At 37.4% G+C, this 17125-nt stretch overlaps 1 protein-coding gene across 6 annotated transcripts in view; it reads right to left on the reverse strand.

Moving 5' to 3' along the window:
- Positions 1 to 17125, reverse strand: part of LOC133847262 (protein scalloped) — a 78602-nt gene that overhangs the window by 5186 nt on the left and 56291 nt on the right. For 3 of the 6 annotated variants that reach the window (XM_062282180.1, XM_062282178.1, XM_062282181.1), the window contains 9 exons: positions 16104 to 16231; positions 14973 to 15111; positions 6080 to 6210; positions 3444 to 4253; positions 2247 to 2287; positions 1990 to 2182; positions 1659 to 1721; positions 1430 to 1602; positions 1113 to 1347 (listed from right to left, as the gene is read on the reverse strand). In XM_062282180.1, the coding sequence (XP_062138164.1) occupies positions 1113 to 1347; positions 1430 to 1602; positions 1659 to 1721; positions 1990 to 2182; positions 2247 to 2287; positions 3444 to 4253; positions 6080 to 6210; positions 14973 to 15111; positions 16104 to 16231 (1913 nt within the window). The remainder of the gene's footprint in view (positions 1 to 1112; positions 1348 to 1429; positions 1603 to 1658; positions 1722 to 1989; positions 2183 to 2246; positions 2288 to 3443; positions 4254 to 6079; positions 6211 to 14972; positions 15112 to 16103; positions 16232 to 17125) is intronic. The other 3 variants (XM_062282179.1, XM_062282183.1, XM_062282182.1) reach the window with 3 other exon arrangements.

Here is a 17125-nt window from a genome sequence, read left to right on the forward strand (position 1 = left end):
TGATAATTACACATACAAAATTCGTTGAAATTCAACTTTATTTGCAACTATCCGAAATGTGCAATGCATTTAAATTGTTTGTAACTATCCGAAATTTGCAATATGTTGGAAGTGGAAAACTTTGCAAACTATCCAAAAATTTCAATGCATTTAAGTGATAAACATTGCAACTATCCGAAATTTGCAATGCTTTTAAGTGAAATTGTTTGTAACTATCCGAAATAGAATGCATTTAAGTGAAAAACTTTGCGAAATGTGCAATGAATTTAATTGAAATTCTTTGCAACTATCCGTAATGTGATATGCATTTAAGTAAACATATTTGCAACTATCCAACATGTGCATTTAAATACAAATTTTTGTAACTCTCTGAAGTGGAATGAATTTAAGTGAAATACTTCGCAACTATATAGGAAATGGAATGAATTGCATTGAAATTCTTTGCTACTTTCCGAAATTTGCAATGCTTTTAAGTGAAATTGTTTTTATCTATCCGAAATTTGCCATGCATTAAAGTGGAAAACTTTGCAACTATCCGAAATGGAATGCATTTAAGTGAAAAACTTTGCAACTATGCGAAATGTGCAATGCATTTAAGTCAAAAACTTTGAATTTATGCGAAATGTGTTATGCATTTATTTAAAATTCTTTGCAACTACCCGCATTGTGATATGTAAATATATTTGCAACTATCCAAAACGAGCACTTAAGCTTTCCAACTCCCTAAAATTGAATGCATTTAGGTGAAAAACTTTGCAACTATACGAAATGTGCAATGCATTTAATTGAAATTCTTTGCAACTATCCGCAATGTGATATGCATTTAAGTAAACATATTTGCAACTATCCAAAATGTGCATTTAAATACAAATTTTTGTAACTCTCTGAAATGGAATGCATTTAAGTGAAATACTTCGCAACTACATATATAAGAAATGGAATACATTGCATTGAAATTCTTTGCTACTAAATCTATGCAACTATCCGAAATGTGCATTGTATTCAAGTTAAATCATTTGCAATTATCTGAAATGCAATGCATTTAAGTGCAACTTTTTTTGGAAATTATCAATATTATTATTATTACTCCAACTCCAACTCGCAACACTCACTTGTAATATTGTAAAATTCTCGAGCACACTGTTCATCATATAGCGTTCAGGTAAATTCTTCAGCTTCTGTATGAAATTGATCATGTACTCGCACATTGGCGAGCGCTGAATGCGATACACGTAGCGATTATTCTCCAGATGTGAATACTCCTTCTCCACCTTTTCCACAACTTGTTTGCCAAAGGAGCAAACGATTGTCGAACACACAAGCTCAATGTTCTCATTGCTTTCATATCTAAAAATAGGAATAGAGATAGATAAATAGATTAATCAATGATCAATTCGAATTGGAATGTAGTCAAGTCAAGTGCACTTACTGGCTTGTGACGCCATAGAAATCACCCGATTCGTTGCCAGTCGTTACGTCCGTGTTGAGATCCGCCCAACATTTGACAAGGTAGAACGCATTCTGTGGACCCTTTTCGTAGAGATCTTTGAGACCGCCGGATTTCTCCGGGAATTTGTCAAATATTTGTCGAATGTCAACAGTCTGCAAGCGATGAAGTATGTTAATTCCGATGTACTCTGAACTCGCAAATTACTCACCTCAAGTGGCGGATCGGAGAAGGATGGCTTGCCGCCTAGCTGCACGAAAAGATGTCGGTGATACTGTCGGGAATGGAATAGAAAAATGTTATGAGCTATTTGCTTATTTCTATTACTGAACATATGTATCTTCGAATAACTTTCAATCGTGATGAAATTCTCAGAATCTGTTCTGATTGTAGTTATTAAACATTGCACAACGTTTTAGTTCGTTAGCTTTAAAATGAAATTCTTTCTGAAGCAGACTAAGTGACTAAGTATAAGGGTTTATATAAACGGATTGACTGATGATTAGTCATCTCTTACTTATTACTAACTTATTACTACTTACGATCTCGTCTCTGAGGATATCCACGAAGGCCGTAAACTCGAGCAAGCGGAATTTGTGCGTGGCAATGGCACGACCCTCCCATGGCAACTGTGCGGACGGAATACCGGCCTCGATTTCGCCGGACACCGCCGTCGAGGGTTTGCCAGGTGTGTAGGGCGCCTGGGCGAAGGGCTTGATGCTGTAATCATAAAAACTATTGGTCAATGCAAATGCGTTGTGTATACATTACAGCATTCAAATGGGGCAATGCAACTTACTCTTGCGATGTGCTCGGCTGTAGACCGGGTTGCCAAAATTGCTGCAGAGTCACAAGATATGGGAAGAGAAAAACGAAAACAATTGATATATATGTTAATAAGGAATTTGGAAAATGCACATACAAACAATTAAACAGCTGTATTTATTTACATATTAGAAAACACTAAGCTAAGCACTATAGTGGGGCAAAAACATCGAGTTACTATCGAAAACTATCGGAATTCATTGTTCATATTTGGATTTGCAAAAAACATCGATGCTTTTGCAGCACTATTTGAAGCACGAGTTGTTGTCTTTGAGTTGACATGGTTACACAGCAGATGAGATTTGGTTTATATATAGCACGCACGTAAATGATTGGGCGATTGATTGGCTGATTTGATTTGATTGATTGATTGATTGATAGATCGATTGGTTTTGGCGAGCTCACTAAACGAATATTACATACAAATACGAGTACATTAAAGACTATTTACTAATTACTTGGCAACACACATTCATGTTAAATATAGTACACACAATTCTGCTATCCATTTTTTTTTATTAATATTTTTGTGATTGCTGTTTGTTGTAAAATTTCGTTTATTTTTTGGCATGTATAAAAGCAAGGAGTCGATTTCAATGGGCAAGCGAGCGGGCGAGAGAGCGGGCATTTCACGATGTCATCTATCCTGCAGAATCACGAGTAACGAGTAGCGAGTAAACTGTGTGTGTGTGACGAGTAACGAGTAACGGGTGAGACGAGTAACGAACATATGAAAAGTAAGTAGCAGGGACGCATAATGAGAGGAGCAGCAAATGGAGAGCAAAAACTCATATTGAGAAAATGAGAATAGCGGACAGCAAGAGAGGATCATGACAGATAGAGACATAGAGAGAGAGAGAGAGAGCACACAAAAACAAAACGCAATGACTGCTAAAGTTTCCCAATATAAATCGCTGTTAAAATCGAATGAGCAGTGAAGTTATCGACTTGCGATATCGAATGATTGTTAACGCAGTTGATGAGTGCATTGATATGTTTGTTATCGACATGTTTTCGATGTGATGTGTGCTGTGGTGTGTGTGTGTTGGTGTGGTGGTAGTGTTGCCTGTTAGTGGTTCTTGTATTGGGTTTTTTTTTGGTATGCAAAACGTGATGTGAAGTGGCTTTTGCTTAGCTTGGCTTGGTTGGGTAACTTGAACGCTTTGCTTACGCCCGGATACAACGGCGGATGGTGCAACGGCGGCGGTGGCGGTTGCCTTGCCATCACATGTGCCGCCGCAACCCCCCCACCACCATCGGCCACAGTTGGTGACACGCCACCTGTTGTCGTTGTTGTTGTTGCTGCTGCTGTTGCCCCACTCGAATGCTGCTGCTGCTGTTGTTGTTGCTGGTGCTGTTGTTGTTGGTGGTGTTGTTGTTGCAGGTGATAGACTGCAACGGACGCTGCTGCATGCTGATGATGGTGCAGATGCAGGTGGTGCGGTAGATTGTGATGGGAATGGTGGGCATTGTTGTGGTGTCGTGGCGACAACGACGACGACACTGCAACAGCATTGGATGTGGCGCCACCAGCAGCACCAACAGCAGCAGTCGTTGCACCACCACTTGCAGCGGCAGCTGCCGGCGACTGGGCCACAGCGGCAGCAGCTGCAGCGGCGGCGGCGGCAGCAGCGGCGGCTGCAGCTGCCACGCCCATCTGATGATGATGGTGCGGATGTTGGTGGCTATGGCTATGGCTGTGACTGTGGTGGTGGTGTGTTGGGTGGCTGTGGCTGTGGTGGAGGTGACTTGGGTGGCTGTGACTGTGGTGATGGTGGCTTGGGTGGCTGTGACTGTGACTGTGGTGGGCGGGATGCGGCAGATGCTTCGAATGGTGCACGCCCGCCGTCAGCGCTGAGGCAGCCAGGGCAAGATTATTGGCCGCCTGGGCGGAGACAATTTGTGAGCTGGTCATGGAGCTCATGGCCTGCAGGGTCTGCTCTTTCTCATTGAGTAAATGCAAGGACACACCATTGGGTTCCTGGAAAAAGAGTTTTCATTTCGTGATCGTGTTCGTGATCGTGTGTTCCTCTCTGTTCTGTAAACTGTGGTGCAAACGATGCGATGTTTCATCGATATATTTCGTGCAATGTATCGATTGGCGAAGAGTCGAATCGCTGCAGCCCTAGTTACGCGTATGTGTGTGTGTGTGTATCTGGTATGTATGTGTGTTTCACATGTGTGCAGGTGTCGTGTGTGTGTTTGTGTGTGTGTGTGAGGATTGCAACACAACAACACGCAAGCATAATTAACGTCGCGATCGAAACGAACGAATGTCACACGTGTTTTGTAATTGGAGCAGTGAGGGGGACGAGGTCGAGGGAAAAATAAAACTCACACATGGAGAATATAGTACATATGTACATACACGTATGTTTGCCGCATATGCTATCAGTGTTGCCAATTCTTCTGCTCATAAAATAGCTAAAGTAACATATTGAAAACGCTAGAAACCGCCAGACAATTAGGATTTCTTTATAAATTTCGTCAATCATGCCCTATTCTGGTGCAGTTTGTTCTGTGAAATTTGATCCCGCACAACAATCTCAAATGGTCAATGGGGCTGACCAATGAATGCGTCGCAATATATGGACATATGTATAAAGACAATGCCGCCTCTTGCTGACAGATTTTTTCAGAGACAGTCGGAACAAACGTTATTTTGTTCGTCTGTGAAATCGCAGATGACGAAGACTTATGGTTGTTTGTCTTGGCATGTGCGTGCAATTCACAAAGTTTCGTATTAATGGTGCATTTGCAATATTTACAAAAGCATTTTGGATCATCGGCTGCATCTAGAGGCAACCAATTCTTAAAGAAGGGGTCTTGCAACTAAGCATGACGCGGTTTTTGTTTATAAATCTTGGGCATTTTAACTGCCCCACACGATCGTTTTGGAAATTGTGAAATACCCAGATGGTCATGTATATAGAGTATAAAACTAGCAAAAACTATAAATCGATAAAAATGCAAAGATCTTTTGGTATATCGATGTTTTTTACCATTGCAATGCAAAATTACTGCAAGGTTTTAAAGTGTGGCATAGTAAAACATAAAAATACACAAAGGTACCAGATGTTTTTAAAAAACTAAAGTTCCATCAGTTTTGTTTTGCAAATAGCTATAATTCCCGCTAGCCGCTAGTTTTGAATTTATCCCGCATTTTGCTTTCGAAAACCGTCAGATCTAGCGGGGAAATAGCTAAATTGGCAACGCTGTATGCTATTCATCATACACATAACATACATACATACACATATATTTTCACATATTGCCAGATGTTTTCAATATAAAGTTCGCAGTGATTTCCGTTGCATTTATCTGCCATTTAATGCTAATGCTAATGCTGAAACTGATATTGATATTGATTTTGTGGAATGGCCCCCCCCAGCTTGCAACTGAGATACTCTTCCTTGCTTTTGCATGCTCATCGCTCATCGATATACATACACACATCGATAACAACTTTTCTCTACTACTATGTATTATCGAGGCTTAGCTGCAGCCAGCAGTAAATAGTATATCGATATCGATTGCTTTCAATTGAAGTTTCTTGAGAGACAGAGAGCTATAAACTCGGCTTTACTGCAACTAAAAAAACAACAAAACGATTTACTTATACATAGAGTATATGTATGTACGAGTATGTAAAGCATGTGGACAATAGACGAATGGAAACTCCTCTCTAGTTATAATAGCACTATTTCTTTTTTCTTTCTTTGTGCTTCTTCTCGTTGTTGTGGTTGTTGGTTCTTGATGCTGTAGTATCTAGTATCTATATATGTAGATTTTGTTTAACAAACTTACGACTTTGATTTTGGCTTGGATTTCACGGAGTTTCCGTCTGGCGAGCACTTGGATGTGAGAGCTCACTTGTTTACGGGTTCTCGTCTTGCCGGTTCGCAATTTGATGTATCGCGCGATTAGCTCGTTGCGCCCTGTAAAAAAATAAAAAAAACAAGTTATTATCTTTCAATTTTATTTCAATGAAATTTTATATATGTACATATTATAGAATGTGTAGTCATCTGTTGCCACTCTCAAATAATGGCACATATTTTAAACATATTTCATACAAATTTATTATTTTTTTAAGATGTATTCTGTAGGTTCACATCTAAAGCGGTTGGGCATGATGTGTTCTTAGGTTTTTGAACCCGAATTCCAAACTTCGAAACTCGAAAAAAGTGAAATAAAATGCCAAGCCCTTTTAAAAAAAAAGGTTCGGCTGTATAATTATAATTTCGTTAGCTTTTCTTGCAATGAATAATTATGAATATTTAAGAGCGCTTCATGCTGAAAAATAAAACGATACAATTGAGTATGCTCGACTGTGCAATACCCAATACCTGAAGAAATTCCTTAACTAATTTTAATGCATATTGGCAATTCATAATTCATTTCATTCGCCACACCAAAAGTAAAAAAGTCAAGGATTAACAATGTTTATTTGCATAATGCGGCTTCAACAAAAACAATAAACACAATGCTTCATAAATGGAATGGAAATTGAATTTAATATATTGCAACTCCAGGACATCAGGTGGAAATAAAGGTTATGGCTTCAATCACTTTCCGCTTGAGTTGTGCACAAATTAAATTCAAAGCAGCCTGACGACAATATTCACGTGTAAACGGAATCTCTTGTGTGCTCACTGACGTCACAGTCAGCGTCGCAGTCGACGCCGCAGTCGCCGTTGACGTCGTTGCCTTGCCATTGGCCCGATTGTCGTCGTCGTCGTCGTCGTCGACGTTGTCGTTGTCGTTGCTGTCGGTAGTCAGCAGTCAACAGTCAGAAGTCGGGAACTGGCAACCGGGAACCATCAGCCTGGGGCATCCTTTTCTTTCAGTTTGCTTGGCAGCCGAGGCATTCCCTTCCTCCTTTCTCCTTCCTTCTTCCTCCCCCTTTCCGTTCCCGTTCCCCTGCCGCTGCCGCTGCCACTGCCTGTAAGCGATCCAGCTTTTATTGTACACACGCTTATGCGTTCACTAATTACATTCTTGGCATAGTTTCAGTTCTAACCGAATAAAATTATTTTCAGCGACTCAAACCCCGTCGCAGAGTGAACCAACCAAGCCCAGCAAGCACACGCATATTGCCGCATCTCCCTTCCCTTATCCATCTCCATCCCTGCCTTTCTCTGCTGCCATCCCCAACTTTTGGGGATGAGCGCTGCCTTGCCTGTGAGGACGTCTAAGAATTACTAGCACGCCGCACAGACACACACACATACTATAGACAACACATTGAAAGTCAAACCATTGCAAGCAAATCCACCAAGGCAAGGCAAGGCAAGGCAAGGCTGCCAGGGCGGCAGGAATGCCAGGGAGGCTGAAGTGTGTGGGAGTCAGTGATACAAAGTAGCTTCGATTGAAATGGAGCCAAGACGATGCTGCTCTAAACATTCAAACAGGACTCAAATAAATATGTGAACTAGTTCAACGAATTCAAAAATCAAATTAATGAATTATTACAAATTCATTATACTTATTATGTACCTTATACTCGTAGTACATTGTTTTGCTTTAGTTTCATTGCCAAAGTATTTAACTATTTTGCATATGAAGTGTTTTAAAAATAAATTGGAGAAAAAGTAAACATAGAAACTACAAAAATAGCTAATTCAGCTTAACAGTGTAAAGTACTATATATAAGTATGTAAAAAATTGTTCTATCGAAGCCTCTTTTTTGAAATAAATATTTGTAATTTATTATTTTAATAAAGAAATTTTATTTCTAAAAGACATACTTGATACAATATTTTTAATTCCATTACTGAAATAGTAAAAAATGCAAGTTCGAACAAGATATATTAAAAGATTAACAATTCAATGCAAGTGTGAACATACAGTATGTAACAAATACTCAAGGCATAACATGAAATATAATCGAAGTTTAATCATTGCAACATATTCAAGAAATGAATAGTTCACAAAATTGTATTTTTATTTAAATGAAATAACGAATACAATTCATTATTGCAATGCGTTAAGTCATAGCGACTAAGGCCTTAAGGCAAAGTTCATGAAATGCGAGTTTACATGGAACAAGGAAGTGAACTAGTTCGCTTCAAATGAATGCAAGCAGTTCAATTGAGTTTCGAGTGTGTGCAACCCTTAAAGCGAACGGATGCCAAGAAACATCCCGAGTGCTCAACGCACACACACACACACACACACACACACACACAGAGAGCGAGAAAGGCGCGAACAATACGCAGATACTTAATATGAATAAGAAGAGAGCTGCATTTCAATTTCTTTACGCTTTAAATCTTAGCAAATCGATGGGCCATGGCCCAAAAAAAGGAAGAGCGGAATTCAAATGGAATTTATGGCGAAACTTTGTGTGCGACACAAATATGTCTGCGAGAGAGTGATAGAGTGTGTGTGTGTGTATGTGTGTGTGCGAATGTGTTTTTGCATCAAATTGATAGTATGTGTTTTACTTTAATTATAAGGAATCGCTTGGATCCGCTTGCATGACTAATAGAAATGAATCACGTTACGATATTCCAAAGTGAATCACATAGCAAAGCTCTTCGTCGATTCGTCGTATCTATGATTATTTCAATTTGAATCGATTCACAGTTTCACACATGTAGATTTCAATCAATTAGGGCCAAGTGCATGCTGCTGAAACAGATGACGATGATGACGATGATGATGATGATGATGCGAATACTGTTAGCTATCAATTGAATTGCTTCTATCTCTCGAATCTGCTTGCATCTTGATTCAAATTCGAGCTCGAAATCGGAATCGGAATCGAAATCGACAAATTGTTAATTATTTATGTGATAAACTGACCTCAAGGTTTATTGCAGTTCGCATTCAATTGATAGATGGCGATAGGTGCAACTAATTGAATAAAGTGTCGTTGCTGCTGCTTCTGCTTCAGCTTCTGTTTGTTGTGAATGCTTTTCAACATGCTCGACTTGCAGATACCCTGTCCTTAACATAATGTATTCGCTTAGTACATATATCTTTCACTCACTGAAAGCTTTTCTATGCTCGCACTCACACTTTATGAATGAATAGATGTTTAACTCACTCGCATTCAAATGTGACAAAGGTTAATCAGTCAATTGATGTGGCGCCTACTATTCCAAATCATTTATGCATAAACACACTAAACGAACAGACGACTATAACAGTGTATATAGTATGTAAGTCTAAGATTTTCATACTCCAATAATTCTTTTCATTTTCGAAGGCATAAACTTCCACAAACTATTTACAATAATAGTCAATAACATTTGTAATTAATTTATTTTCTATTATTTTGTAATATAATGTATGATATTTGTATAGCACAAAGAACAGATCAAAAAACATCAAAATAAAGAACCTATTTAGTTTGCTCTTTTGTAAAATTTTAGTTTATTGCTCAAATAATGAAATCTTTTCTCAAATCTATTATAAACATCATATTTAGTTAATTTTATTAAAATTACTTCTATTTCCTTCTAAAAAATTCATATTTACCTGTATTTTTATAAAGATTTCTTCGAAAAAATTCAAATTTAATTTCATTTTATTAAAATTCTTTCTATAAAATTCATATTTACTTTTATTTTATTAAAATTCCTTCTACCAATATTTGATTATAATGAATCAATTTAACCACTTTTTTAAAACAATTTTATATTATTCCATTTAATACTATTTTGTGATAGATCGTCTCGCTATTTATTTTATAAATTAGAAATGAGATTAAAGCATAACATAATTATCGATAATATTCATTTAATATTAAATTCTTTTATTCAAAAATATTTCCAAGAAAAAAAGATCAAATATTGAAATAAGTAAAATATGTGGGTCTATTAACTCAGTACATATTTTATTTTAATAAAAAGTCAGAAAATAGATGCCGCTCTTTTTACTAAAATATATTGAATTTAATCTCTAATGTTTATACTCATGTTTGAAACTAATTTCATTAAAGTTGTTCTCTCTTGTTGGACCTTTTTCTGGTTGTGCACATATTTAGTTTATTAAAATGCCTTTCCTTTCCTCGCTAACTATGCTATGAAAGTAATAATAAACTTTGAAAGGAAAAAAATAAGTATATTTATTGGGATTGGGCATGATAAGTATCGTGGAGTGGAATGAAGTGAAGTGAAGTTGTGCCCATTGAAAATCAGTGGACGAGGCTAATCGAGAGAAGCCGCAACATGTGTGGCGGAAAGGGTGTAGGTGGGGGGTTGGGGGTGTAACATAATAAGCCAAGTCGCCACTAGCAACGCTGCATATTTGTGGCAGCTGAGGGATGTGGTGGCTGACTGGATGGCTGACTGGATGGCAAAGCTGAAAGTTTTAGGCCACAATTTTCACAGGCAGCGCGGAACACGCGGATGGATGCAGCTGTCCATCCGCCATGTCATGTGTCATAACCAGCGCCAGTTTGCTGCATTTCTTCTCTCCTCCCTCTCTTCCTCTTCCTCTCTCTCTCGCTGTCTGTATGTGTAAATATTTTGAAAATTAACAACCAAACAATGGTTATATTTTCACACATAACGCAGCGACGTCACACTGTTCCCCCTCTTCCCTCTTCATTCCTCCTCTTCCTCCTCGTGCAGTTGTCTCGTGTTTAGCCTGCAGCCGAAAACATTCTGCCAATTTTGCAACAACAACAGCAACAACGTCGCGCGTTTTTCTCGTTTTTACTTTGGCTTTTTGGCGAACAACTTTTGCAGCTGGCAGGCGGACAGACGGACGGACGGGCAAAGGAATTCCCGTAGTGGCTGCTGTGCTGTGGCTGTGGCTGCATTAGCCACGTGTTGGCAATAAATATAAGTTTAGTCGCCTCTTGTCACATCGTTTCGCATATTTAGCCAGCGCTAGAAGGAGACAGCGAGATAGAGAGAGGGAGGAAACGAGTCGAGCTTAACGTCGAATCGATTGCATAGAATGCAATACATACTAAATATTTACTATGTAGAGCACTTCGCATGTCGACACAGTTTCCATAATCCCATCCAGAGACAGCACTGCACCAAAATATTATTGCATTTTTATTCACTTCAAAATGATGCAAGCTTATGCGAAATATTTGTAATTAAAATCGATGCAGGTTTCCCTTAATGTCAATGCAATGTCAGAAGAGTCGTATACTTATGCCTACCAGTCGTATACTTAATATTCATCATAATTCGGAATTATGAATTCCTTTCTGCAACTAACTTATTCAATTAGCATGTCAGCACACTCAGTCGTATACTTAATAATCATAATCATAAAATATAATTCACAAACAATGCAAACAATTTGTTTTTTTATTGAGTCTTATTGAAGAAAGTGATATTAGATTAATGCTTTTAAGAGTTTCTAAGAAAAATAACAGATCGAATTGACTATAAATAAATGCTAACTTTACTTTTAATTGAATTTGTATTATCATTATTTTTCTTATTAAAAGAATCAAGTTTATTTCCCTCGTGAATTCATTATAAGTAAATTTTACCTTTACTTTTTATATATTTTGTATTATTATAAAAGTTTCATATAAAGAGTTGATATATTTTCAAACTAAAAAATATAATATATTTCGGTTTATTTAGGAAATACTTTTGTGTGGCAAATTACGTCTACTGCAATCGGGTTTTAGATTTTGATTTGCCTTACAGACTGGTATATTTGTACATCTATGGTATATTTCGAATACTGTATTTAATCAATATACCAAATGATGTCTTTGGTATATTGTACTTTTATGGTATATTTCGAATGTAGTACTGCACATATATACTAAATACATCCTGCGTTATATTTTAGTATTTTTTGCGGTATATTATTTGAAATATATTAAGAATAATACCGCTCTGTTTTGCTTTTATTCAAAATGGGTAGCGATAGGTTTCTTACTTGTTTTATTTTTTGAATTGCATTAAAGATAATAAATTTTATGAAGTTGTTTTAATAAAAAAGTAGCTGCTTAAAAAGCATAAATGTATTTCGCTCTTGGATGAAATCTTTATGGAAATCGATTTATGTGCTAAGAACCCTTTTGAGGGTTTAGTGATTAGCATTTTATGAGCAGAAATCAACTGTACTTTATCACTTGCAAGCTTATTAATTGATTCCCTCAAATGTTTTACAAAGTATACTATGAGAAAAAGGAAAAACCTAAAGCGATTTTCGGCTCACAAATGTATGCTATAAGCACAGCTATGACCACAATCCTTGGGGGTGCCGAAGAGCGACTAAACAAATCACTCGTGCTTGTTCCATTTAAAGTCAGGTCCCCAGGTGGCCAGCGACCAGAAGCCAGAAGCCAGAGCAACGAAGGTGTCAGCTCGGTGTGCTCAAGGCAAGGTAAGCAAAGTGAAAAGTGAAAATTAATTACTTGCTTAAATACAAACACAAATACTTTGGGGCAACACACAATGAAATGACGACCAAAGGAGTGGGGAGGGGGAAGGGGAAGAGTGTTTTCTGGCCGTTTAAGCTCAGTCTGTGGCAAAACAAAGCACACAACATGAAGCCAAGGGACAGAGACAGGACATGGCTGCCATTTGGGCCAATGGGCGGCCTGTGGCCGAGACTGAGAGAGAGAGAGAGAGAGAGAGAGAGAGAGACGGAGATCGGGGCTCAGACCGAGAGCATAAAATGAAAACAATATCCTCTGGGACATAAATTACAAAACTTGTTGTTTATGCGTGTAGACGTCTCGAATAAAACACGCAGGATGCAGGACAGCAGCAGCAGCAACATGCTGTGCCTACCTTTGTTTGAGCTCAGGATGAGCAGGAGCAAGAGCAAGAAGAACACACATTCTCACAATTTGCTGTCGTAATTCCATTGAGCCGCCATTTGGGTGCGGCCAACACCAAGCAACGAGCAACGAACAACGAACAACAGCAGCAGACAGCAGCTAAGGAAGACAACAACAAAACGTTGTCTGTCCTTTTGGCTTTCATTATGCAGTAAATACTAGTACATAGCCATCGTCCTTTTAGTGTGTGTGTGTGTGTGTGTGTGTGTGTGCACCTTCTTGCACGCTCACAATTTAAGTTGTCAGCACATTTAGAGCGGCTAAAACGTTTCGCCGCACACGGTGTCAAACTTTCAACGCTGTTTGTTGCCACCATCGCCTGTTGCCATTCCCATTCCCAACCCAACTCTCAGCCTTGCCCAGCTCAACCCAGCTCAGCTGAGTGTTTGGCCCACCCCAAAAAAAAACACAACCTTCTCCCCTTCCCCTTCCCCTTCTCCTTCGTCGACCTCTCGCTAACCCACTGAAATCAACCTGGGCACAAAGCGCTTTGACACAACTTTCAGCTCAAGGTTCAAAGTACGGAATTTATGTTTTCTTTCCACGGGCCGCCGCAAACATACGCCAACAAAAAAAATATGTATGCTATATATACATACATACATACATATAGAGCAGAGCAAGAATTTACAGCTTGACTGCAGTCAAACACGACTGGCAGATACCCTGTACTTTTATTTTACTCTTCTTAAAACTGCTCAAGAACTTAGCACTCTAATAATTTATTTGCTATTTAACTTGCTTTTAGAATCTATACAGATAAAGAGTATATTCGATATACTATATATAAAGTTAGATATCTTTCTAAATTATAAAGATTAAATACTTTACTTTAATATGATTTGTTCAATAATATCGTTAAGATAGAAAAGTTGAAAGAAATATTTTTCTATTATACAAATTGAGTAGAAGCTCTAAATGTACTCCATATAATCATTGTTGTTGTTTTTTTGTTTACAAATTTAATTTAATTTTGAAATTTATAAAATAAAAACAATGATAGTATATTTGCACTTTAATTTGAGTTGTGTTGTTTTCTTTATATTTAATGCTTTATGTTATTTCCAAGTTTATAAAATATCAAAAATAATCATTTAATTTCACGGCCACAGCAAAGTATAGTTCTTTAAAAATATCAATACACAAAAGTTCTTATGTACTTTTAGTCGTATATATTTAGTTAATGCTTAAATGATCAGAAGCTCAATGAAATACTGAAAACGTGCCGAGAAACCGAAATCTTAGTTGAAGAAGTGCGATTATTCGTCTATTATTATTATCATTACTTTATGGATTAAATATGAGATTAAATCAAATGGCATTTGCCCGGAGAGGGAGGGGAGCAAGAGGTGGGGTGGGCTGGGCAGACATCAGATAGGATAGAGTTTCGTGTGCAGGGTATAAGAACACAAAACACAAGCACACAGAGCACAAACAAAAGCAAAAACAACAAATAAAACCAACAACCAGCAACCGCAAAATTCCTGTTTGTTTTCTCTTTTACGCCGCCCCATTTGATGCACCCACACACTCACACTCACACACACACGCACACAAAGAGAAAAGTGCGAGAGAGAGAAAGGAAGAGAAGGATGTAGGGACGACAGTCGGTGAAACTTTTGTGGGCACTTTGTCGTGAAATTCATAGCAAACCAAAGCGAAGCGAACTGAAGTGAAGTAAAGTGAAGTGAAGGGTTTAAGTATAGTGTAACTACTATAAGTATGTATTTGAACACTCACACATGTATGTATTAAGTTGTGTTAAATTAAATTGTTACGTTTGTTAACATTTTGATATTCACTTCACGACGATCGCGTGTAAAAAACTGCAAGTTTACTTCATTGTGTGACCAGCCTGATATTATTTGGTTAATACTAAATACTAAATATACTGCATTCAAGTTATTTGTTCGTACTTACCATACATTTTGCCCTCATCGGACAATATGATTTTCCTGCGTCCACATGGTGGATATATTGACAGTGCTTCTTGAAAGCTTTGCTCAATGTCAGGACTCCAGACTCCCTCGGCATCAGCGGATGACAAATCCTTTTCGTCCTGCAATTGTTCAAAAGCATAAACAAATCAAGAGATAGTAATATTGAGAGAATTCCTATTCATGCAACTCTTGAAAATCGATTGTTTAAACTCAACAAAAAAAAAGGGACTATTTATATTTTATGACTCGTTCCATTTACATTTTCTAGTTGTCAGTAAAAAATTTGCCTTGTTCTGTTTCACACACTTATTTAATATGCTTCACAAGTAATTTAAAGTGTCACATTGACGAATTCAAAAGGGTTTTAGCTATAAATTCACAAACTTGTCTTAAATATTTGGTTAAGCAAAGTAGAGTTAATCGTTTGAAATAAATAATAATGTGCCATTTTTCCAATATTGCAAGTCGAATTTCAAATGTAGGAAAAGTAGTTTCAGAAATCTTTGACGTAAAGAAAATTTTATTACTTTTATTTTAAAATATTAAATTAAAGAGTTTTGTTAGGAGTACAACAAATATTCGAAAACAAATTGGAAAATTTCTATAATTTTAAAATATTTTAACTAAACTTTGATTTAATTAAAAATTAAAGTTTTGAATAGAAAAATAAATATGTACTTAGTTAATTTGTTTGCTGTGAAGTGCGAAGTTGTCTAAAATTGTATTCAAAAGACTCTTAATCAAGTTTATCAACGACAATTATGTGTAGTTTTATTTGAACTGTATATTGAAAGATAAACAGAGAAATTTTTGTCTCTTATATGTAATTTCTTTCAGTTAAGGCAAATAAATAAAATGACAATACAATTGTATTCAATATTCTAAAGGACAATCAAGAATATTGTAGATAAACTGGTGTTGTTTTACTTTTAAATTTGTAAAGCAAATGAAGTGAAAATTAAATAAAATTTAGAGGCAACATATTCTACACACTTAAGTTAATTCTTTTGCTTGTAAAACCAAAAGCAAATAAAATATGAGTAAAAGAATTTGAATCGAGGATTTAGTATTTAGGATTTAGGATAAGTAAATATAGTTGTTTTGTACTCACATCGCTCATGTCGCCAACATCCAAGTTTTTACTGTCCACCATGCTGCCATTTGTGTCTGCCGATCCCAGTGGACCAGGAGGACCGGCATTCACTGGTGCCCACGGAGATGGTATGGTGCCGGGTCCGACTGCAAAACAGAGAGAGAGAGAGAGAGAGGAGGAGAGGAATTCAGATTAGAAATTGTTGCGTGTGTGGAAAACGTCAGAATTCAGAATTCACAATTTTAAAGTGCGGTTTAAGCTTCATAAATCTGTGTCATCATCATCTTCATTATTATTATTATTCGTTATTATTATTATTATTGTCGTTGTCATTCAGTCAGTTAGTCAGTCAGTTAGTCAGTGATGGTGTCGCCACCCTTAAGCACACAAACAAGTGTGTATCCACAATCAACCTGTCTAACAGACACATCCGTGTCCGGGGTGTTGATATGTATTATGAATTTGCGTGCTGGGCACAGATGAAAAGCGCTCCAGCACACACTTAAGTACGTTTTTCATTTGATATATTTAACAATGGCGCCAATGGCGACTAAGTGGGGCGTGGGCGTGGGCGTGGGCGTGAGGAAGGCGTTAGACAACGGAGACAATCATCATCATCATCGCGCCTACTCCAAATTGATAATCAGCACACAAACACAAACGCAAACACACAGACAGACAGGCAGCATGCACTTGGCTAAATGCACACAAGTGGCATCATGTTGTGGCATTGTCTTGGGGCAGCAGCATCGTCAAGGCAGCCATCAAAGTCAATGCTCATGCAGCAGCAACTGCACTAATTGAACAATTCGGCACAGCAGTCAAAAGATTGCAATGCATTTGATTTATCATTGGAATTCAATCTGAAGCGAATGTTGGATTGAATGGTAGGTCAGTTAAAGTTCATCAGGAAAGTATTACGAAATACTTAGAAATCAATAAAGGTTATTTTTAAAGGAAGATTTTTCATTGATAGTGTATTCGATAATGAATCACTTCTACTTGAACTTTTTTATTTAATTTAATTTGTCTGTTTCAGC

This window comes from Drosophila sulfurigaster, chromosome X (assembly GCF_023558435.1).
Source record: "Drosophila sulfurigaster albostrigata strain 15112-1811.04 chromosome X, ASM2355843v2, whole genome shotgun sequence".
NCBI lineage: Eukaryota > Metazoa > Arthropoda > Insecta > Diptera > Drosophilidae > Drosophila > Drosophila sulfurigaster.